We start from the raw sequence: 17,790 nt of genomic DNA, 5'->3' as shown, positions 1-17,790 counted from the left end.
CGAGCATGAAGTGCAAGACACTGCAAAAGACCTAGCTGAAAGAAAACTGAAAGAGAAGCATTTAAAACATGTTTAAAATAAATACTACAAGATGTTTAGGAATTACAATTATGGCTGAACTGAGATGCCTTAAAAACCACTTGAGTATGATGAAGCCAATGACAAGAGGAAAACCAAATGGTAAGTGGAACAGAACTTGGAAATATTGGTAGTGACTAATTATGAATTGATATTGATATCATCTACAGAGGATATCAAGTATTCCCAGCAGCAGACAATATATGTCAGTGTTCTCTAGCTTCTCTTAAGCTATCAAGAAGTCTTAGATATCACTTCTTGGGAAGAGTATCAAATGGTAGATGTGTATAGAAAACTTTTCTTCTTAATTACAAGTTATGAGAGAAAGGATCACCAAAACATATGTGAAAGAAAACAGAGGTGGGAATTCTTGAGGTTTATAAAATAAAAAGGTTAAAATGAAGGCACTGAATTAATCATGGCATATATTTTCTACACTGAATCTTGGTTTATAAAGTCAAAATGATGTTAAGAGGTTGGCACACAGACAGTTAGTTACTCAGGATGTGGGTTTTTGTTACACAGAAATTAATTTAGGTGAAGGGAAGAGAGAAAAAAGGCTTTGAATTTAATAAACTGCATCTTTTGTCTAACTTTGAAAGTGTTTCTAAGCAGAAGGCTCGTCTATGAGAAGAATGGGAAATGCTTCAATTTCTCCTTGGTTTTAAAAGATCTCAAGTAAGCAACTTTACTTCATCTGCCATTGCTAGAGCTGTTAAGGGAAGATCTGAACCGAAAAATACTAAATACTTTCTGGATCCAAAAGAGCAGACTGACAGGATGAACTCTGTTTTGGGTCAGGAATTCCTAATGCTGATAACAGAATGATGCAAAAAAAATAGGGTGGACTGCATTTCAAAAAACTTTCTAGGGCTTTCTCTCATTAACTCTCCAGTTATCTTGGTTGTATTAAAGAGACTCCTATGTAGGATGTTAGCTGTCAGTCAAAACAGAAATCTAGATGTGCTAATAAATACACTACAGAAATACCGTGATTATTGCTCATTGGATGACTAACATTCTGGCAAATCCTGATGAGGCCTAGGGTCACATACTGGCCCACGTAAACAACCACAATAACCAATGTTGTTATGGCAAAAATGTGTCAGGTATCTTAATTCTGTTATTATTTTATATTTTCTAAAAAAGTTAATTAGCTTCGATCATTGTTACATTTTTTTTGGCATATTAAAAATACCCAAGAGTCCACTGCTACAGGCAGACAGAGACAACTGGTCTGCTGCGTGGCCTAACAAAACTAAGCATTGCTCAGGGAAACCAGCTGAAAATGTGGTAAGATGGTGCTTTCACCTAGGCCACACCAGTGCACAATCCAAAGGAGACAAACAGGAAGCAGACTCACACCTGGGGTCTCTGAGCTGCTTTGAAAGGAAAGCTGGCAAGTCTGAACTACTGTGAATTCAGTACGTTTTAAATTTCCTAGCTCAGTCAAAAAAATCAGCAGTATAAAATTGGTATGTCAAAAGGGAGGGAAATAATCTGATCAGACTTAGAGATAAAACAATACAGTAAAGAGACCGAATCAGAAAACGATGACAAAGTACATTCTGTTCCCATCAAGGTAGAGTGGCTAAGCCTCACTCCTTTGCACTGTGCAAACACTGACGCTTGCCTGCGTGTGGGAACGTTCACAGCGCCACGTCTGAGAACCGGAGCATCTCAGACATCTCATCTGGTCTGGCTGAGCTAAGGGAAGTGTTTGCAGGAGGAAGAGGGGTAGAAGGACACACCGAGATTCGCGTGGGTACTGCTGCAGCACAGCAGTGCATTGACCAGGCTGCCCCATAACTACGGTGGGGAGAGGAGAGGAAATCCAGAATCCCTGTGCCACATTTACCCATCGACAGGAAGCAGACACAAATTTTGCTGTTTTGGAGAAGCACAAAATCGCTGGAGTGAATAATCCTGTCTGCAGCTGAGTTCTGTCTCATGGAAATTTAGTTAGACATCAAAGAGTGGCTGGTCCCTAAGCAATCCTAGATGGTCGCGAAGCAGTTACATAACCTTGGGAAACTCTATCACTTTTCTGTGCTTTTGTCTCTTCTTGCTTAACTTGTCTATCTGGAATGGCAGGTTTGTAAGGCAATGATTATCTCTTGATCTCTGTGTGTGAAATATTAGTTCTACACTGGAGTTCCCAAAGTTCTCAGCTGGGGCCACTAGGTGTTGCTGTAATATGAGTAATTAAAGTAATAACTATTATTAAGGAAATCACATATATTCTTACTATGTACTAAGCCCAAAAGCCAGAAAATAAACTTATTCTAAACCTCTATTTTTTTCTTAAAAGAACAGACAAACCTAATTATTCATTTAATTGGTACTCAATATCTTTCCTTTCACTTTTCACAGCTTTGAAGAAAAAAGCTGCAAATACCTTCCCTCTTTAAAAAATGCACTGAATAAATGCAAAATTTTTTCTAATCTCCATTTCCATTTTCAAGTCCAGCTTCATCAATTTGCTATTATGCAACTCATCCAAGTCACTATACTCCAAAAATCTGGCCAGCGACAAAATTGTGCACCTTATTCACACAATACTTGGATGTGCACAGACAGGCAAAGTCCTCACAGTGAGCACGATTGTAACAGAAAATGGTCCAGTAAATGCATGGTGATGTTACTGAGGCTCAGATTTTATACTTGCCAGTTCCACAGCCTTCTAATGAGGTTTTATTTTATTATTGTAGTTTACTAACCATAAAGACAGTAAAAGAATAATAAGCATGCATATGAATCACAGTCACATAATGCTGGTTGCCTGAAAGTATTAAAATATCTAAGCAGCTGGCAGCTATAGCTCAGAGAGCTATATGCCTAAAATGCTACTTCTGAAAATTCTGGAGTCACTGCATCTAACTGGACTTCACAGTGGACAATCAAAAAGGCTATTTATATTCAAAAACAATTTGGCAAGCGCTGTTCATCAAGCCAGTTCTCCAGACACAAAGACTCCACTTAAAATTTTTTTCCTGGATTTACTGCTCTTAAAAATGAAGTTAAATTAAATTATCTGGATAATGAGGAGAAGAGGTCTGCTAAAGCAGTTCTGGGTTAATTAGAGCTCATGAAGTTTTGCTGCTGGTTACCTCAAGACCCTAAGTTAGCACAAAAACAAACACTAAGTGTATGTGGGGGAAAAAAAAGTACCAATAAACTATATGAGAATTACGACTTTATGGTAAACCTGGGATAGAGTATTCACAGTTTAAATAAATCATTATTAAAAAGCATTTTAGGAAAGTGCAGAGGTGCCAACACAGATTAAAAATATATTTCATTCTTACCATTTGAGACTGGCTCCGGGGGCAGCCATTGATATCTTCAACCTTTTCATTTGCTAAAGAAAAGGAGTGAGGTGAGAAAGCAGGAGTAAGCAACGAGGTAAAACTGTCCTCCCCCCGCCAAAGAAAGAAAAAGAACAGAAAAGATGAAGCAATAAAGTGCACAGGGTTTTGTTGACACAGAGCTGCTTTCTAAGTAAAGCTCAGTCGTACAGTAACAACACTCTTGTTAGCAGCAGTTGCTTCCACATGCCAAATCATGCAAAGGGGGAAGTGTGAAGGAGGTCGCTGCTAATTCTTCAGCCCCTGCAAAATAACTGCTGACATGAAATCTTCCACAATTGTCTTTGCAGGGTCAGGATACAGTTTCAAGGCATCCCAGAAAGTATGAGCCACTCCAACTAACAAAATGCACACATGGGAGACATATGGTTTAATGGAGCATTCATTTCTGACAATTCAAAGTGTGTAAGATACAGTTCTGGCCATTTAAAGTATGGTTAAACAGCCACTTCCAAACATGCTCACATAAACATATGTTTTAATTAAGACAAGGATGAACCACACAAATATCAGAGACATATGGACTCAGTCAAATTGTATTATTCAGGGTTCATCTTATTGTTAAATACATTCAGCTTGAATTATATATTCCCCCATGCAAGGAGTCAGCTCGCACTGCTTCTCTAAGCACTGCTCTTACCGATGATCTGGATGATTTCTGCTAGCAGAACTCCATCTGAAATGTCCTGTTGCAAATCCTTGATCAACCGCTTGTGGCCAGATTTCGCTAGGTAGTGGTTAGCCCAGTCAGTGTAAATCTGCACAGCGGAGGGGGAGGGCAAGAGGGGGAGAGGGAAGAGAGAAAGAAGACAATAAAAATTCTTAAAACAAATGTTGGCTTACACATGAGAACTATTCTGGATCACATTCCAGTTTAAGAAGTCAGCACCAAAGGAAATAATTTTAACGTTTTTTTTTTAACAGCCATGCCCCTCCCCCTGCCATTTTCTGTTTTATTTTAACTTCAAATGATTCAGTCTTTTTCATGAGGGTTCAAACTTGCTGTGACCAAGCAAAATTCCCCTTATGACTGTAAAGGAAACTCCTGTCATAAATCAGTCACATCTACCACAGTTCCACCTCCCACCGCGTTTCTACCTACACGCGCACCCCACTGTGTGCTTCACCCTGCTGAGGCTGCTCAGGAGCAAGCCAGAGCAGAACCGCGTGCATGTGTTTGGGTGCGAGCTCATGGGCTTGTCACTCATGATCCTGCATGTGACAGGGCTTCTGCTACACCCTCTGCAATAATCCTCATTTGCTGCTGTGCAGAGATGGCTCATTTGTACTGTCGCCTGTGCTCGAGCTTGCTGTACTGTGCCCAGAGCTGACTGAAAGCAACAAATGGACAGCGGTGCTATCGCTGGAATTGGAGCATATATGCTGGAAATACGCTGTACCCTTTCTCCACAAGGAGAGGAGGGGGAAAGGGTTAGACTGAGCAGCACAAAATACTTAGCGACCGACAGCACAAAAATGGCACTTATCAACCAAAGGTTAAGAAATGCCAGCTGAAGTACATCCACCCAAATAGGGGGAGGGCGAGGGAGAGAGAGCGAGGCTGAAAGCCGTTCAGAGGGGAAGCGTGCAGGCATATATATATATACACGCACAAAGAGAGCATTCAGTAATACACACAGTGTATACAAAAGGGACCAGATTCACTTAAAGTGAGACGAAGAGGAAATTACACCTCCATGGAGGTACCAAAGCAATACGGCGTCCCAAAGGACCTTCCCTCAGCTTTCCCAGCAGGCAGCGGCAGCTGAAACTGCGAGGGCAAGTTGCACGTGGGTGTTGCACAGCATTTGCATACGAGTGTCCCCTCGCGGCAAGCACTGGCTGCCTGCAGCTGAGTGCCCACGGCCTCTCTCCCCATGCCAGAGGAAAGGACTGGGATGCACTCGCCCACGGCCAGTGCATGCTACTGGTGAGAAACATCGTGGATGTATGACAGCATCGCTGTGCAAGTAAATGCATTACCTCGGGTCCTTGCTCTGCTGAGATTCTAAATCTTGAAGCTGCACCTCTTCCATAAAAACAATATGAGCTCACTTTACAAACATCCTTTTATTTAACCTCCCAGATCCTTGGGAAGAAGGGGTCAGAATCCCATTTGGGGAACAGAAAAACAGAGGCCAAAGTGATTAACTACTTGCTTAGTTCACCAAGGAAATCTGTGGCAGAGCCAGGAGGAGAAAGCGGCTACGTTCCCAGCCCAGGGTCTGACCCAGAAGACAACAGCCACTTGCCACCCAGCAGAAGTATCACTGCCTGTGCTCAGGTGCTAGGGACTCTTTCACTTCAATGGAAGTTAACTGAATATCTTCGTCAAAAGTTTTCTCCCTCTTTGCTAAAAGAGATAGGCAACTGTAACTTGTTGGATTTATCCTATTTCCCCCCACACTCCTGCAGATAAATCAACACCTAGTTTGCCAGTTTTCTTGACAGCATTAGAACTTAAATAATTCTGTAACATTACATTGCAGAAGTGGATTCAGCTCTCCCATATCCAAAGGATGCTACTCTTAGATGGGGCCCTAAATTTCCCTGCCGCACCTAGAAATTTGCTTCAGTCACCTCTGTTTTCATTGGCTGAAATTCTTTTTTCATTATTACGGGTGAGGGACATGAAAGGCTTCATAACAATATTTCTTAAAGCCAACTGTAGCTAAGAAAGTGTTTCTTCAACAGATATAAATATAGATATATAATGAATGCTAATGCAAAGTCTCTAAAGATTGTATTTATATATATTTAGAACAATATGAATTCATGATGAAAAAAGATGCATACCACACCCATAGCATCATGTATTTGCTGTTACTAGTATTTCAACTTCAGTCATTCCTCTAAAATAATGTCTCACAAAGATTCTCTGAGCTACTGCTATAGGCTGGACTATTTTCTGCACTCCTGTGAAACTGACCCACTGTGGCATTCAGAATTTAATACCCACCAATATTATTTGGGGTTAGTTTCATATTGCAAATAAAAATACTTTACTGAGCATTTCCTTTTTTATGTGTCATACCCACACACAATCTGGTGTACCAATCCTAATTTTGACTACAATTCAAACTATCCTCTCACTAAGCTGCCACTGAAATTTCATTCTAGCAGCTGTTTTGCAAGTATCTTTGCAAGGATCTAATACTCAAAGAATGGGCTTCACCCACCACCCTCCTTCATAATTTTCTTTTTTCATAAATTTAAAACTTATAATTACAACGAACATAAACACCAGCACTGAAAACTAATTGCCAAAGACACAGACGCTGTGTAAACAAAAGTCAACAATTCACTTTATCCTTGTGGCTGGAAACCTTACTTGATGACCTGTATTTTGATAGTCACGCAATGGTGGACAAAATTATCTGAACGATACAATGGTCCCAGAGGAATTTTTTCCCTTCTAAAAATCAGAAGGTGAAGAGCTGTTGCTACAGACAATGCAGCAAGCCGATATCCAGTTGGCAATGGAATGTACAATTTAATTTCCTCTCTTTCCATAGGGATCACCACTTGCTTCCTTTCCCCCCTTCCCCATTCGAATGCCCTCCTCAGTCATCTCATTCTTCCAGGGATCCAACTGCTCACAAGTCAGTTGCAAAACATGAGAAGCATGTAGACACAGACATGAAATTATAAGAATGCACACATGCCACTATGTTCTTTTTACATGAAATTTTCCAGTGCAAATACCATGTGAAACAGAGAACCTTCACAGTTTATAAATATCAGTGTAATAATGAATCCTTTTGAAATTTTATCTTGAATTCCTCAGGACAGACACACAGAGATAGGCCTCACACTGTACATGTTCACTGAGAGCACTTAGTTTGCATAGCATGGGAAAGTTGTGCAGAAGCAGAAGATAAAAATCAGTAACTTCATACAGCAGCCTGCTTGGTGTTCCCACTTTATTGGTGCTGAGCACCTTTGAGGAGGAGCTGCGCATGCTCCCCTTCCTTTCTGAACTAACAATAAACCACTTTGTCTTGCACTAATTGCTCAGCTATGTTTCCCCAAAATACTCTTATTTCGGATTTTTTTACTGTGAGTGCTGTTTCAGAGCAGAATACACACATGGAAGTCAGCCATTGCGACACTTCCTCCCCGAGCTGTTGCTCACCCCTGTAACCCGGCCTTAGAGCTACCCGCTGGAATGGCCTGCTGACTTACTCATTTCCTCTCCCAGCTTCCTCTCCTACCACCACTCTTTGCAGACACGTCTTACTGGGGAGCATTCAGCTTCAGCATTAGGCTCCAACAGCTAACGACATACATGAGAGCCTCTGTTATCTGTGACACAGAGGACTAGTCTCAACAACATGATAACGGCCTAGGAGTGATTCTGTATTTGTGTGGTCCAAGCTGTGTCCCAGCGTCTGCGATGATTTAACCAGTTGCAACACGAAGCCAAATTCGACGGGGCAACGTGAGCTTGGGCACAGCCTGCTCACGTTAACAACGGTTTCCCCTAGCATCCCTTAGCCACCTGTCACGCTGACCTTCCAGAGAGTAGAGAAAATTAATCTCGATACCCACACATAGTTATGGACTTCAGCTCAATACTTCACCCGTCGCTATAAGGAACACCGGGGAGCTATTAGGCAGGATCGGTAAAGAAACACTGTGCTTCACAAAACGTCTGTTTAACAAAGTGAAAAAAGGGAGGATCTCACAGGTTACTGCCTTTCTTAGAAGCTGCTTTAATAATAAATCATTTAATTATGCCTCAGGCATCACTATAATGCATCCTCTTTGAAACTAATATAGAAATGTTACCACCCACAATCAGTGTCAAGTGAGAAATGTCAAATGGATTTCACAAGTACAGTCAGCCAAAATGCAATAATAATGCATGACACTTCGTTAGCATCCTCCATGAAATTAACTCAACATGCTTTCCAGACACAAATGAAATCACCCTTATTATGTAAGTATCCTTAGATTTTCTGTAAGACGTGGCGAAACTGAGGTATAAAGGGCTTCTTGGTTGATTTTTTTGTTCTGTTTTTTTTGTATGGCTCACTCAAGGAAAAACAGAGCTGGGAATATGACCCAGACATTCTGAGTTGTATTCATTTCTTCTATACACTTATTTATCAGGCAGTTTTATAAATAGGCATGGTGGGAAAATGCATATTCCAAGAATCAGGATCCATCTGTATATTTTTGTTTATTTTTTTGATACGGAATATAGAGTTTCAGATCTGAAAATGGTCTCCTAGCTGTTGCTGCTTGCCATACTTAGTGTACTCCACTGTCACTCAGTTATGTGTTAGGGAAAACAACAGTTGCAGCCAACCGAGTTATGCCAAGGCCTTGTGACAAATTTCCACACCATTTAGGAGGCTGGATCACACGAATTAGTCCACTATTTGTCAAAGTTTCTTTCCTAGATATCTGAGAATCAACAGATAGTATCCACTTCTCATCAGCTGTCCTTTAAAATGCTCTCTGGAAGACAACTCTATTCTCATTAATAGTTAGCCTAAAAGAATTGAAATGCCATCTCTCAGTGCTCACACTTGTGCTCTCTTCTGCACGTGATACCACCCCAGTATACTTGGGTTGCATTTGATTCACAGCAATATACAATAGTACCTTTTAGCACAGCAAGAGTCTTTCTTTCGTTCTGTGTTTGGATTATCTCAGTCCTTTAGTATTATTAGTCTCAGTAAATTTGATAAGCCTTTTTTTTTCTTTTAAAATAATTTCTGAATAAAGGAAAACAAAACTATTAAAAAGCCCTAACACAAGAATTTTAACAGTGAGCCAAAGTGGAAACATGGCACTGTTAACTTAATAAAAGGGTTATATTACTTAATAGTGTAAAATATTTATTCTGCATAAAATATTGTCCTTAAAGACAATCTATAGATTAATGGTACTTCGAGCTTTTCACCCATAGACACTCATTCAAATCATGCTTGTACGAGAAGAGATCAGTGGCTTTTTTCCATTGTTTTCCAGTATGCTACAAATTGAGCTGTAAAGTCTGTATATCTATTTTCTGGGCTGCTTTCCAGCGTGTGGCCTAAACTGGATGTTGAATACCCAACCGGGCTGACCTAATGGTCCCAGAGTCCCCGATGAGGGGCATGTGCCAGGGGAGAGGGCATGATCACAACTCCACGTCAACATCACTGTTCTTGGCTAATGAATTTTGGGTAGCAAAACCCGTGCTGGAGAGTCCCTGAACCTGCTTGAGCTTATAAAGAGAAGCTGGGCAACGCATTGGCTAGCATCCCAGCAGGGTGAGGAAATCACATTGCTAAGAGATGCCTTTATCCTTCCCACTGTTTCTTCCCTGAGGAAAACTTAACTGGGATGCAGGACCTGACCTAAATATTTTCTTATCAAAGATTATTTCCTTTGGACACTTTTTATAGATCTCAGTCCTCCTTGTAACAAGGAAAAGTGCTAGCTTAGTAAACAAGGAGACACCTTCAGACTGCTGTAAAAGGCAGAATACACAACTTATGTGAGGATTTAACTTACCACAGAAAACACACTTTCCAACTCTTGTTTGCTACAAGATGAAGAGGAGGAGAAAAAGCTCTTTGTAACATAAAGCAAATTACATGGGAAGGAAAAATATTTACACAACTAAAAATATATGGCCAGACAATGAAACCAGAATGATTTAGTTTATAGGCAAGATGGAAGCCACTGCATTTCATTTAACAAAATGAAATGAGTATTAAATGACATTCCACAAACCCTGTTTCTGAATCCCACTGAGCAAATGAGAACAATTACGAGGCAAGGAATAGAAACCATCTAAAGTGATACATCCAAATTAAGTGAAATGTCAGAATGCCTCCAGTACAATTCTGTTTTGTAAATAGCAGCATGTAGCCATCAACACTACTCAGTAATTTTCAGATAAAAATACAATTAAATTAACTAAAAGTTCACTAATCCTGGCTAAGAAATTGAATAGAAACAATATGCCATTCAACAATCATTGGCAATCTTTAGATGACTTATCCAGCTTTTCAGGGGCCGTTTTATATTTCCAAATTTCACTTGCATCTTGTGATCTGATCATCCAAATAACATTTGTACTGACTTACTGTTTTCTCTTTCCTCACATGTCTTACCAAATCCCAACTCAGAATTAATTTAACACATGTGCTTGAGGCCAACATTTACCAATGGCATCAAGGGCAAGACTTTTGATATATCTGTGCCAGATGAAAAGTAACAGCATAAGACTGTGTATATGTGTGTGTGTATGCGTGTAAGGTTTTACCAAGCGATGAGAATATTGCACAATTTAAAAAAAATCCAGCTCTTCATAAAATGAAATAACCTGTTCATCCTTTGAAAAGAATCACACTGATTTGCTTTAGAGTTTAATTATATTGCTATGTTTATTGGCTTATTGCAGATGCTCTTAAATCCTGTGCAATAGCAATAAAGTACCACAGGAAGGAGCCAGATATTCATACTGCAGCTGCAGAGTAACCTACCAGACAGCTGGTTCTCTACAGACTTGTATTACTGCAGAGGGATATCTGGTAAGGCAGCAAGAACATCACAGATATTAATATTGGCCTTGAGCTTCCTGAATTAACAGGAGACAGTACTAAGTGCCACACAGTCAGATCCTCCAAAACAGCCAGTCTTGAGCCTTTTTGTTATAAATATGCCATATATTTGCCTGTACATCTTACGTTGCGACTTTGAATTACATTTCAACAATCTTTTAGTGCCAGTCCCATGAAAAATAGGGCCCATTATTCAATACAACTTTTATATAAAGCACTGATTCTAGGCAATATCTCAGTGGGGAAGACCCAGATTCCCTGCTGGGCATAAGTGCTAAACCTAGAGATACCACTCAGCAGGTGAATCTGTGTTAGTGTTTTAGTGCAGATGAGAGTGCACATCTGATGCCTGGCAGCAAGCTCTCAGAGCGCAGGAGCAGGTTTCCCTTTGGATGAAACTAAACTGCAAGATGTGCTTCAAGGGTGCACCGAACACACTCCCGCAGCGGGAACTCAGGCACGCAACGACACTAGGACTTATCCATGTGACCTCTCAGCCACAGGTGCACACCTTCTAGCTGCTGGTTTGGTGTCAGGATTGCTCTAACACAAATGAACGAGGTGAAACAGACGCAGCTTCCTATTTCTTCTGTACACACACCCACTTTTACATTAGCCAAGCCCGCCCAAAGCTGGAGAACCATGGCTGCTTATGACAGTTCCTGGCTGAAGACATCTTCCTTGGGAGAAACAGGTTATCTGGGAAGGAGCATCCATGCCTGTCCAAAGGAGAAAGTGGATAGAAGAAAGCTGTAGTTCTGCTTTTCTGGGAAAACAGGATGGGAGTTATCGCCCTCCATACTACAGGCCCCTTTCCATTGCCCTGAATGAGATACCATTTACTGTGAACTTGTATACGTCTCCTGTCTCATGTATGTCTTGTCACTACTAGGATAAGTTTCATGACTAGTCCTATGTTCACTTTAATAAACAAACCCATAGTAGGCAAAGTTAAGACTCCCAGAAAAAGAAAAATGAACTGAATTTGCACAGGCTTCCTTTGAGGCTCACCAAAGATCACTGCAATATATAAGAACAGAAAAAAAACATCTGCAGATTCAGACCTGACTAGAATCATTAAGTAATTTTTAAAATAAAAACATCCTTGCTTTGTTGATCTGCTTTCTGCTCTGAAGCAAAAGGCCACTCTCAGTATCAAGCAGACTGTGGCTGGATGGAGAGGGCACCTGCCTCCCAGCGGCAGTAACGGTGCTCCTCAGCACAGGGGTCAGGAGATTCTACAGGGAAACTGCTCCAGAGATTCCATCGAAGCTCTTTTTAAGGATTTACAACCTTGATGGAGATGTTCTTCCCACACCGTGATTAGGCATTAAAGAACTTGGCCCAAGGATCAAAATAACCCCCTTTTCCAAAACTTCTTTTTAAGTACCAAAAGGCAAATTTCTGATACATAAAAATGCAAAATATTTTTGTTCTTTTGTTACAGGAAAACAGTAGCAAATAAGGCTGCAACTAGCTTTAACTACAAAGACTCCATCTAGCATGTACATTTTGAGGCTTAGAAAGTGATTCAAATTTTCTGATTTCCTCCCATGTAGAAGAATGACTTTGCGCATCAGAACAAACACAAAGCCCATTTGCTTTCTGACCTACCTATCATTAAACAAATAACAAGACACTTAACTCCTGCTTAATTATTCTTTGGGCTTCAGCTTTTGAAAGTTGCTTGTCATCAACTCTGTAATTTTAAAATCAGTAAATATATTGCACACATCCAGCACACCAATCAGATGCTAAAGGTAGCACCACATTAATAGTAAGTAAATATGTTAATAACTTCAAACATAAGTGGTCTGGGCCTATTCTTACTATCATTCATTTCAGTTAAAACAGGTCTTGGTAGTGAATGTGTTACGTCACATGTGCACAAGCATTTTGCCTTTTGCTAGCTAGCTGAAGCTTAGGGAAATGAAGTGATGAAGATGTATCGATGACAGCTTACACACATATTTCTTTATTTCAGGCAATGTTTAGTGTTTTAGGACTTGAAAGACTAAGGATGCAGCTCAATACCATAAAAATACCATTTTAGGACTTGTTTCCCTTTGATTACCATTGAAAGCACTGCCCCAAATAAAGTCCTGCCTATTCTGATGATAATTGTATTTAAATTAACAATCATCCTGCATGATAAATATTATGTATGAAGTAAATTCCACCAGCCAGTAATCTTAAATAACATAGGGAAGATGATAATTTTATCATAGTTTTTGACAACAGAAGGCAGTCTCATCCCAAATGAAATTCAACATTATATTCTTCCTCATGTCTTACCAAAAACCCCATCTAATATACAGTTCTTGCAACACAACCAGATCAGCAAGGTCCATATGATGGGTTGAAGAAGGTTCTAGCCTCCTACTAAACATTTTCCAGATACCCTTTCCTTTCCTTTCCTTTCTAAAAGGGGAGATCTGCCTAAACACTTTTATTGATAGCTCTGGCTGCCCATCACATGGAAAGAGGCAGTGTCTTAAGAAGGGAGGTCCTATGAGCTGGTGATGGTCCTTCATGTGCAGTGTTCTGTCTGCACCCATACAGCTCCCTTCAACACCCAGCCCACTCTTTGCTTTCTGCTGCACACTTCTATAGGACTGCAAACAACAACAACAAGAAAAACATCTACAAAGTAACATCAATGATATGTGATTCACGACTCAAAACTTTCCCACCTACTATTTACCCATGAAGACAATGAAAAATCCCGATTAGCTCAGTATTAAAATAGCAACCTCCAAAAAAAAGGAAAACAAATGTAGCAATAGATGAATGCACTACTTCAGACGAAAGTATTTTTAATACAAAACTAGCACATTTTTACGCTTAATACTAACATACTGTTAGGTGAACTTTCATTCACATTTGGAGAATAAGGAGGTTGAGATAATGGATAATATTTAAGATGGGTAATGATCTTACGTTTGTATGTAGTACCTTCCATTATATCTCAAAGCCATTTATGAAGGATCAGGGCTTACATATGTAAAGATCCCCTGTGACAAGAAATGAACACTCCAGTCCTTTAATGAGGCTTTGAGGCAGGCAGGTTTATAGCCTTGCTCATGTGGACCCCTTTGTGTAAGCACTGGACTCTATTGCGTCAAACTGGTATCCAAACTATGATATCTGTATCTTTCCTTCTAAAAAGAAAATGCCGATTTTATGCTTCTTAACTATACATCACAGTAATATGATGTGAATTTTAGGACATAGAGTAGAACGACCAGAGGATATGAGACTGAAAGCTGGAAAATACTTCTAGGGCTGGATGTACGCGCAAACTGAACAGCGGTATTTTTAGGGCTTGTCATCACTGACTCCAGGCACAGACAAATGTTTCATAACTGAATGCAAACCAAATGATCTGTTAGACTACATCTCATATCTGGAATAGCAAGCGGCCTATACTTGAAGAAGAAGGTCTTGAAAGAGCTATAAGGAAGTGGTAGTTCAGCAATTGCCTTACCTTTTTCTTTTTCTTTCCAGCTATAGCACCACCTGATATGTAAGTACAACTGCTATGATTAGCTCTGGGAATATTGCAGGAGCTGGGGAAGGGTGTTTGTTTTTTGTTTTTTTTTTTAACTTCAGGGCCAAAACCCTCTCTCTTGTACCACAAAACAGTTGGTGCTTTTCCCTGTGAGCTCTGCTCTCCTGGTCCTCAGGACTGGCTGTACCAAAGGCACCTACCACTCTCCACCTCCACGGACTGCTCTCCACAGCTGCAACTCTTCGCTCACTGTCCTCTGTTTCCTTTAAAATACATGCCAGAGAAAGTGATACCCCTGTCTCTTGGAAAATGGACTAGAAATGACAGATAGGGACTGTCTACCTTACTTCAAGGGCCACTGCCTTTCAATTTAATAAAACCCGTATCTTCTCACTCCCACACAATCACCCCCCAGGGCTAAAAGCTCCTGCAAGGGATTAGGAAGGGGGCGCTCTTGTTGAAGCCATGCCACTATGTAGAAAATAATTCAAGATTTGGGAAGCTGTGAGCAGGAAGCAGAGGATGAAGAAGAAAGGGACTGACTGGAAACACAAACAAATAACTCTGCTGGCTAGAGATTACAGATCTCTTATAGAGATTTTCTCTTCAGAGAGAAAAGACTGTGTTCCAGCCTTTCCGCCCAAGATCCCTTCTGTATTTCGTCTTACTATTGTAAGTAGGAAACAGAAACAATCCTTGGTGAAAGGAGCATCCTGTCCCCCCTCAGGTGAGTGCCCAAAGCAGTAGCCTACCATCTTGCATCCTCTCCCTGTCCCAAGTAATGCTGAGCTGTTTTCTTGGCAGTGGTACAGCACAGCACCAGCTGCACCACTAGGTCCATAGGTAGCTATGGCTGTGAGAGGACTGGCACTCCAGGAGAGCCTACACGGCTGCTTTAATGGCATCGAGGCATGCAGAACATTACTTTGAAGACTTCCATGGACAGCTCTGTATTTTGCCTTCCTTTTTAGCACAAGCAGAACTGCTTTTGCTGACCTGTCCCATTAACTTTCTAATGGCCCAATAAAATAAGAAGAAAAATTAAATAAATCATAAGTTTTTTTAAACAGGAAACAATTACTGCCAATGAATAACAAATGTTTCATGCTGGCACACTGGCTTTTTTGCTGGCTCTAACTTTTTGTTAGAGCAGGCAGGTGCTCACTACCACCTGCCCTTTAGACAAACCTGGCTTGCAAGGTGCTTGACTCTGTCAAGCCAATGCAGCTTCTGAGAAGTCTCAGAAGTGCAATTTTGGGTCTGTACAGACCCTTAATGTAAAAACCTGGGATGGTAACGGACAGACAAGGGCTGCCAAAATAGGCAGCTGCTGAGTGGGAGTTCTGAGGATGAAAATGATGGATGTAGGCACCTAAAACTCAAGTGAGGTAGGCTGTAGGAATAGAAATTCTTTGGGGGAGGCAGGAAGATCTCATATTTCTGGAATTACTGTGCAAAGGATATCCTCTGTTATGAGTCCAACCATTTACTACAGTATTTAGTGTATAAAATAAGTATAGAAAAAGAATGTTCCTTAAAAACAAGCTTTTTCCTTAAATTCTTCTTACAGTTATCCTTGGTGGCCTTTGATAATAGATGATTACTGTTTCTAGCACGACTTGTTGAATGTCTCTAATTTCTGATGGAAACTTAAGGAGAAATCCTTTGGAGGAACTTTGTGAAAACAGATAGAACCCTAATGCATTTTTATTCATTTTTGCAGAATTTATACATTTGGGAACAACAAGTTGGAGAGGAAAGTGAAGCCTGAAAGTCTATCAAACTGATGTGCCTCTCGAGTTGTGCAGTCCCACGGAAAGACTTCTCAAACACAGTACCAGATGGCTTTGTTCTCAGCTTCCTGGGGCAGGTTCATGTTACTTCACTATCAGTAATCAAATCCTGTACTTACACTAGTGCTTCAGTATCTGTTACTGCCATAGTCTTGTTATAGGTTACAATGGTATCAGTATTATCTGCCTCACAATTATTCCTGAGCCACAAAAGTAAAACTCTTAAATCTCAAGCTCTCTTCTAGACTCTGCTGAAGCACTTAAGTTTCATCTGTGTCTCTTTGACTCTTTGAATGAAAAAAGATGTTCCAAGCACTAAAAGAAAAATGAAAGCGGGCAGATTGCTTCTTCAGTCTGGGGTTTTATAATAAAACAATCCCAGCTCAGCTAGATAGATTTAAGTCAGTCTCTCCTAAAATATGCATCTGTACATCCTGTAGGTGAATGCACTGTATTCTTCAACTGAGTTAAATCCACAGAAGTATTCTCTTAAAAACAGTTATTTATATAACAGTGCAGGGAAACCAAATAGGTAACATGTGACTTCTGTAAACATCAAACAGTAGAGTAAAACAAACTTGCATACAGGATTTGGATCCCAAAGGAACACTGCATAAAATGTCTGAAAACACTGCAGTAGAATACTTCTCTAATATATGGAAAATAAAGGGTTGTGTACTGTAAGCCATTAAAAAAATTACATCCTAAAAATGGTATTTAAAATGTTCACAATGATCAGTTGTACTTAGTGATACAACACAGTTATGTAAACAATTATCTTAAGAACAGGATATTTCAATTAATTGTGGTAGCATGTTCCAAATTCCAATCACACAACCGCCACAGTAATACAGAAGGCACATGACCCTACTACATAATCAGCTTTGTGATGAAGTTCAACCAAACAACCGTGCACAGAGTAAGGAGCCTGTCTGAATTTATCTAATGTGAAACAAAGAATTTTTAATTACTGTAGCATACACATATAATTGTATGTTGTCCACTCTTAGAAAAAGCATGTGTTTACAAGCTTACCAGGCACTTGAGTTTACAAGAGAGGTTCACAGATGTCCTTGTATGCAGCTGCTAGGTAAAACATTCCCCCCGCCCCCAAAAAAAACACACAATGTGGATTTTTTTTTAGCCTGCATTATGAAGAACTAGTGACCCAAGAAGTAAGTCAAAAGTTGAAAAAGTTTCCTAAATCTGCAGGCGGAAAAAACAGTTAACATCTGATCATTTTAGGGATGTATTCTCCAGTCACTGGATATACACCATGTAAGTAGAGTTAGTGAAGAGTCAAACAACTGAATGAATAGCAAGCCCAGACTACAGAAATCAGAGCTGGTGTGATGCGTCAGTATGGTGGTGCACACTGTCTAGGGTTGTGCAAGTTCTCTGCTGTGTGCACACCCCTGTCGCCACTAGTCATGAAGCAAGCTGAGGTGGTGGCTGTTGTGCACATCAGTCGGGGG

The 17,790-nt window shown here is 40.3% G+C and overlaps 1 protein-coding gene across 2 annotated transcripts in view; it reads right to left on the bottom strand.

Moving 5' to 3' along the window:
• Positions 1-17,790, bottom strand: part of NAV3 (neuron navigator 3) — a 280,708-nt gene that overhangs the window by 196,020 nt on the left and 66,898 nt on the right. For both annotated transcript variants that reach the window (XM_026060183.1, XM_026060184.1), the window contains exons 2-3: positions 4,087-4,204; positions 3,387-3,439 (exon numbers count right to left, since the gene is read on the bottom strand). In XM_026060183.1, the coding sequence (XP_025915968.1) occupies positions 3,387-3,439; positions 4,087-4,204 (171 nt within the window). The remainder of the gene's footprint in view (positions 1-3,386; positions 3,440-4,086; positions 4,205-17,790) is intronic.

This window comes from Apteryx rowi, unplaced genomic scaffold (assembly GCF_003343035.1).
Source record: "Apteryx rowi isolate R43461 unplaced genomic scaffold, aptRow1 scaffold_166, whole genome shotgun sequence".
Classification (NCBI taxonomy): domain Eukaryota; kingdom Metazoa; phylum Chordata; class Aves; order Apterygiformes; family Apterygidae; genus Apteryx; species Apteryx rowi.
This window is presented reverse-complemented; position numbering and strand designations above follow the sequence as displayed.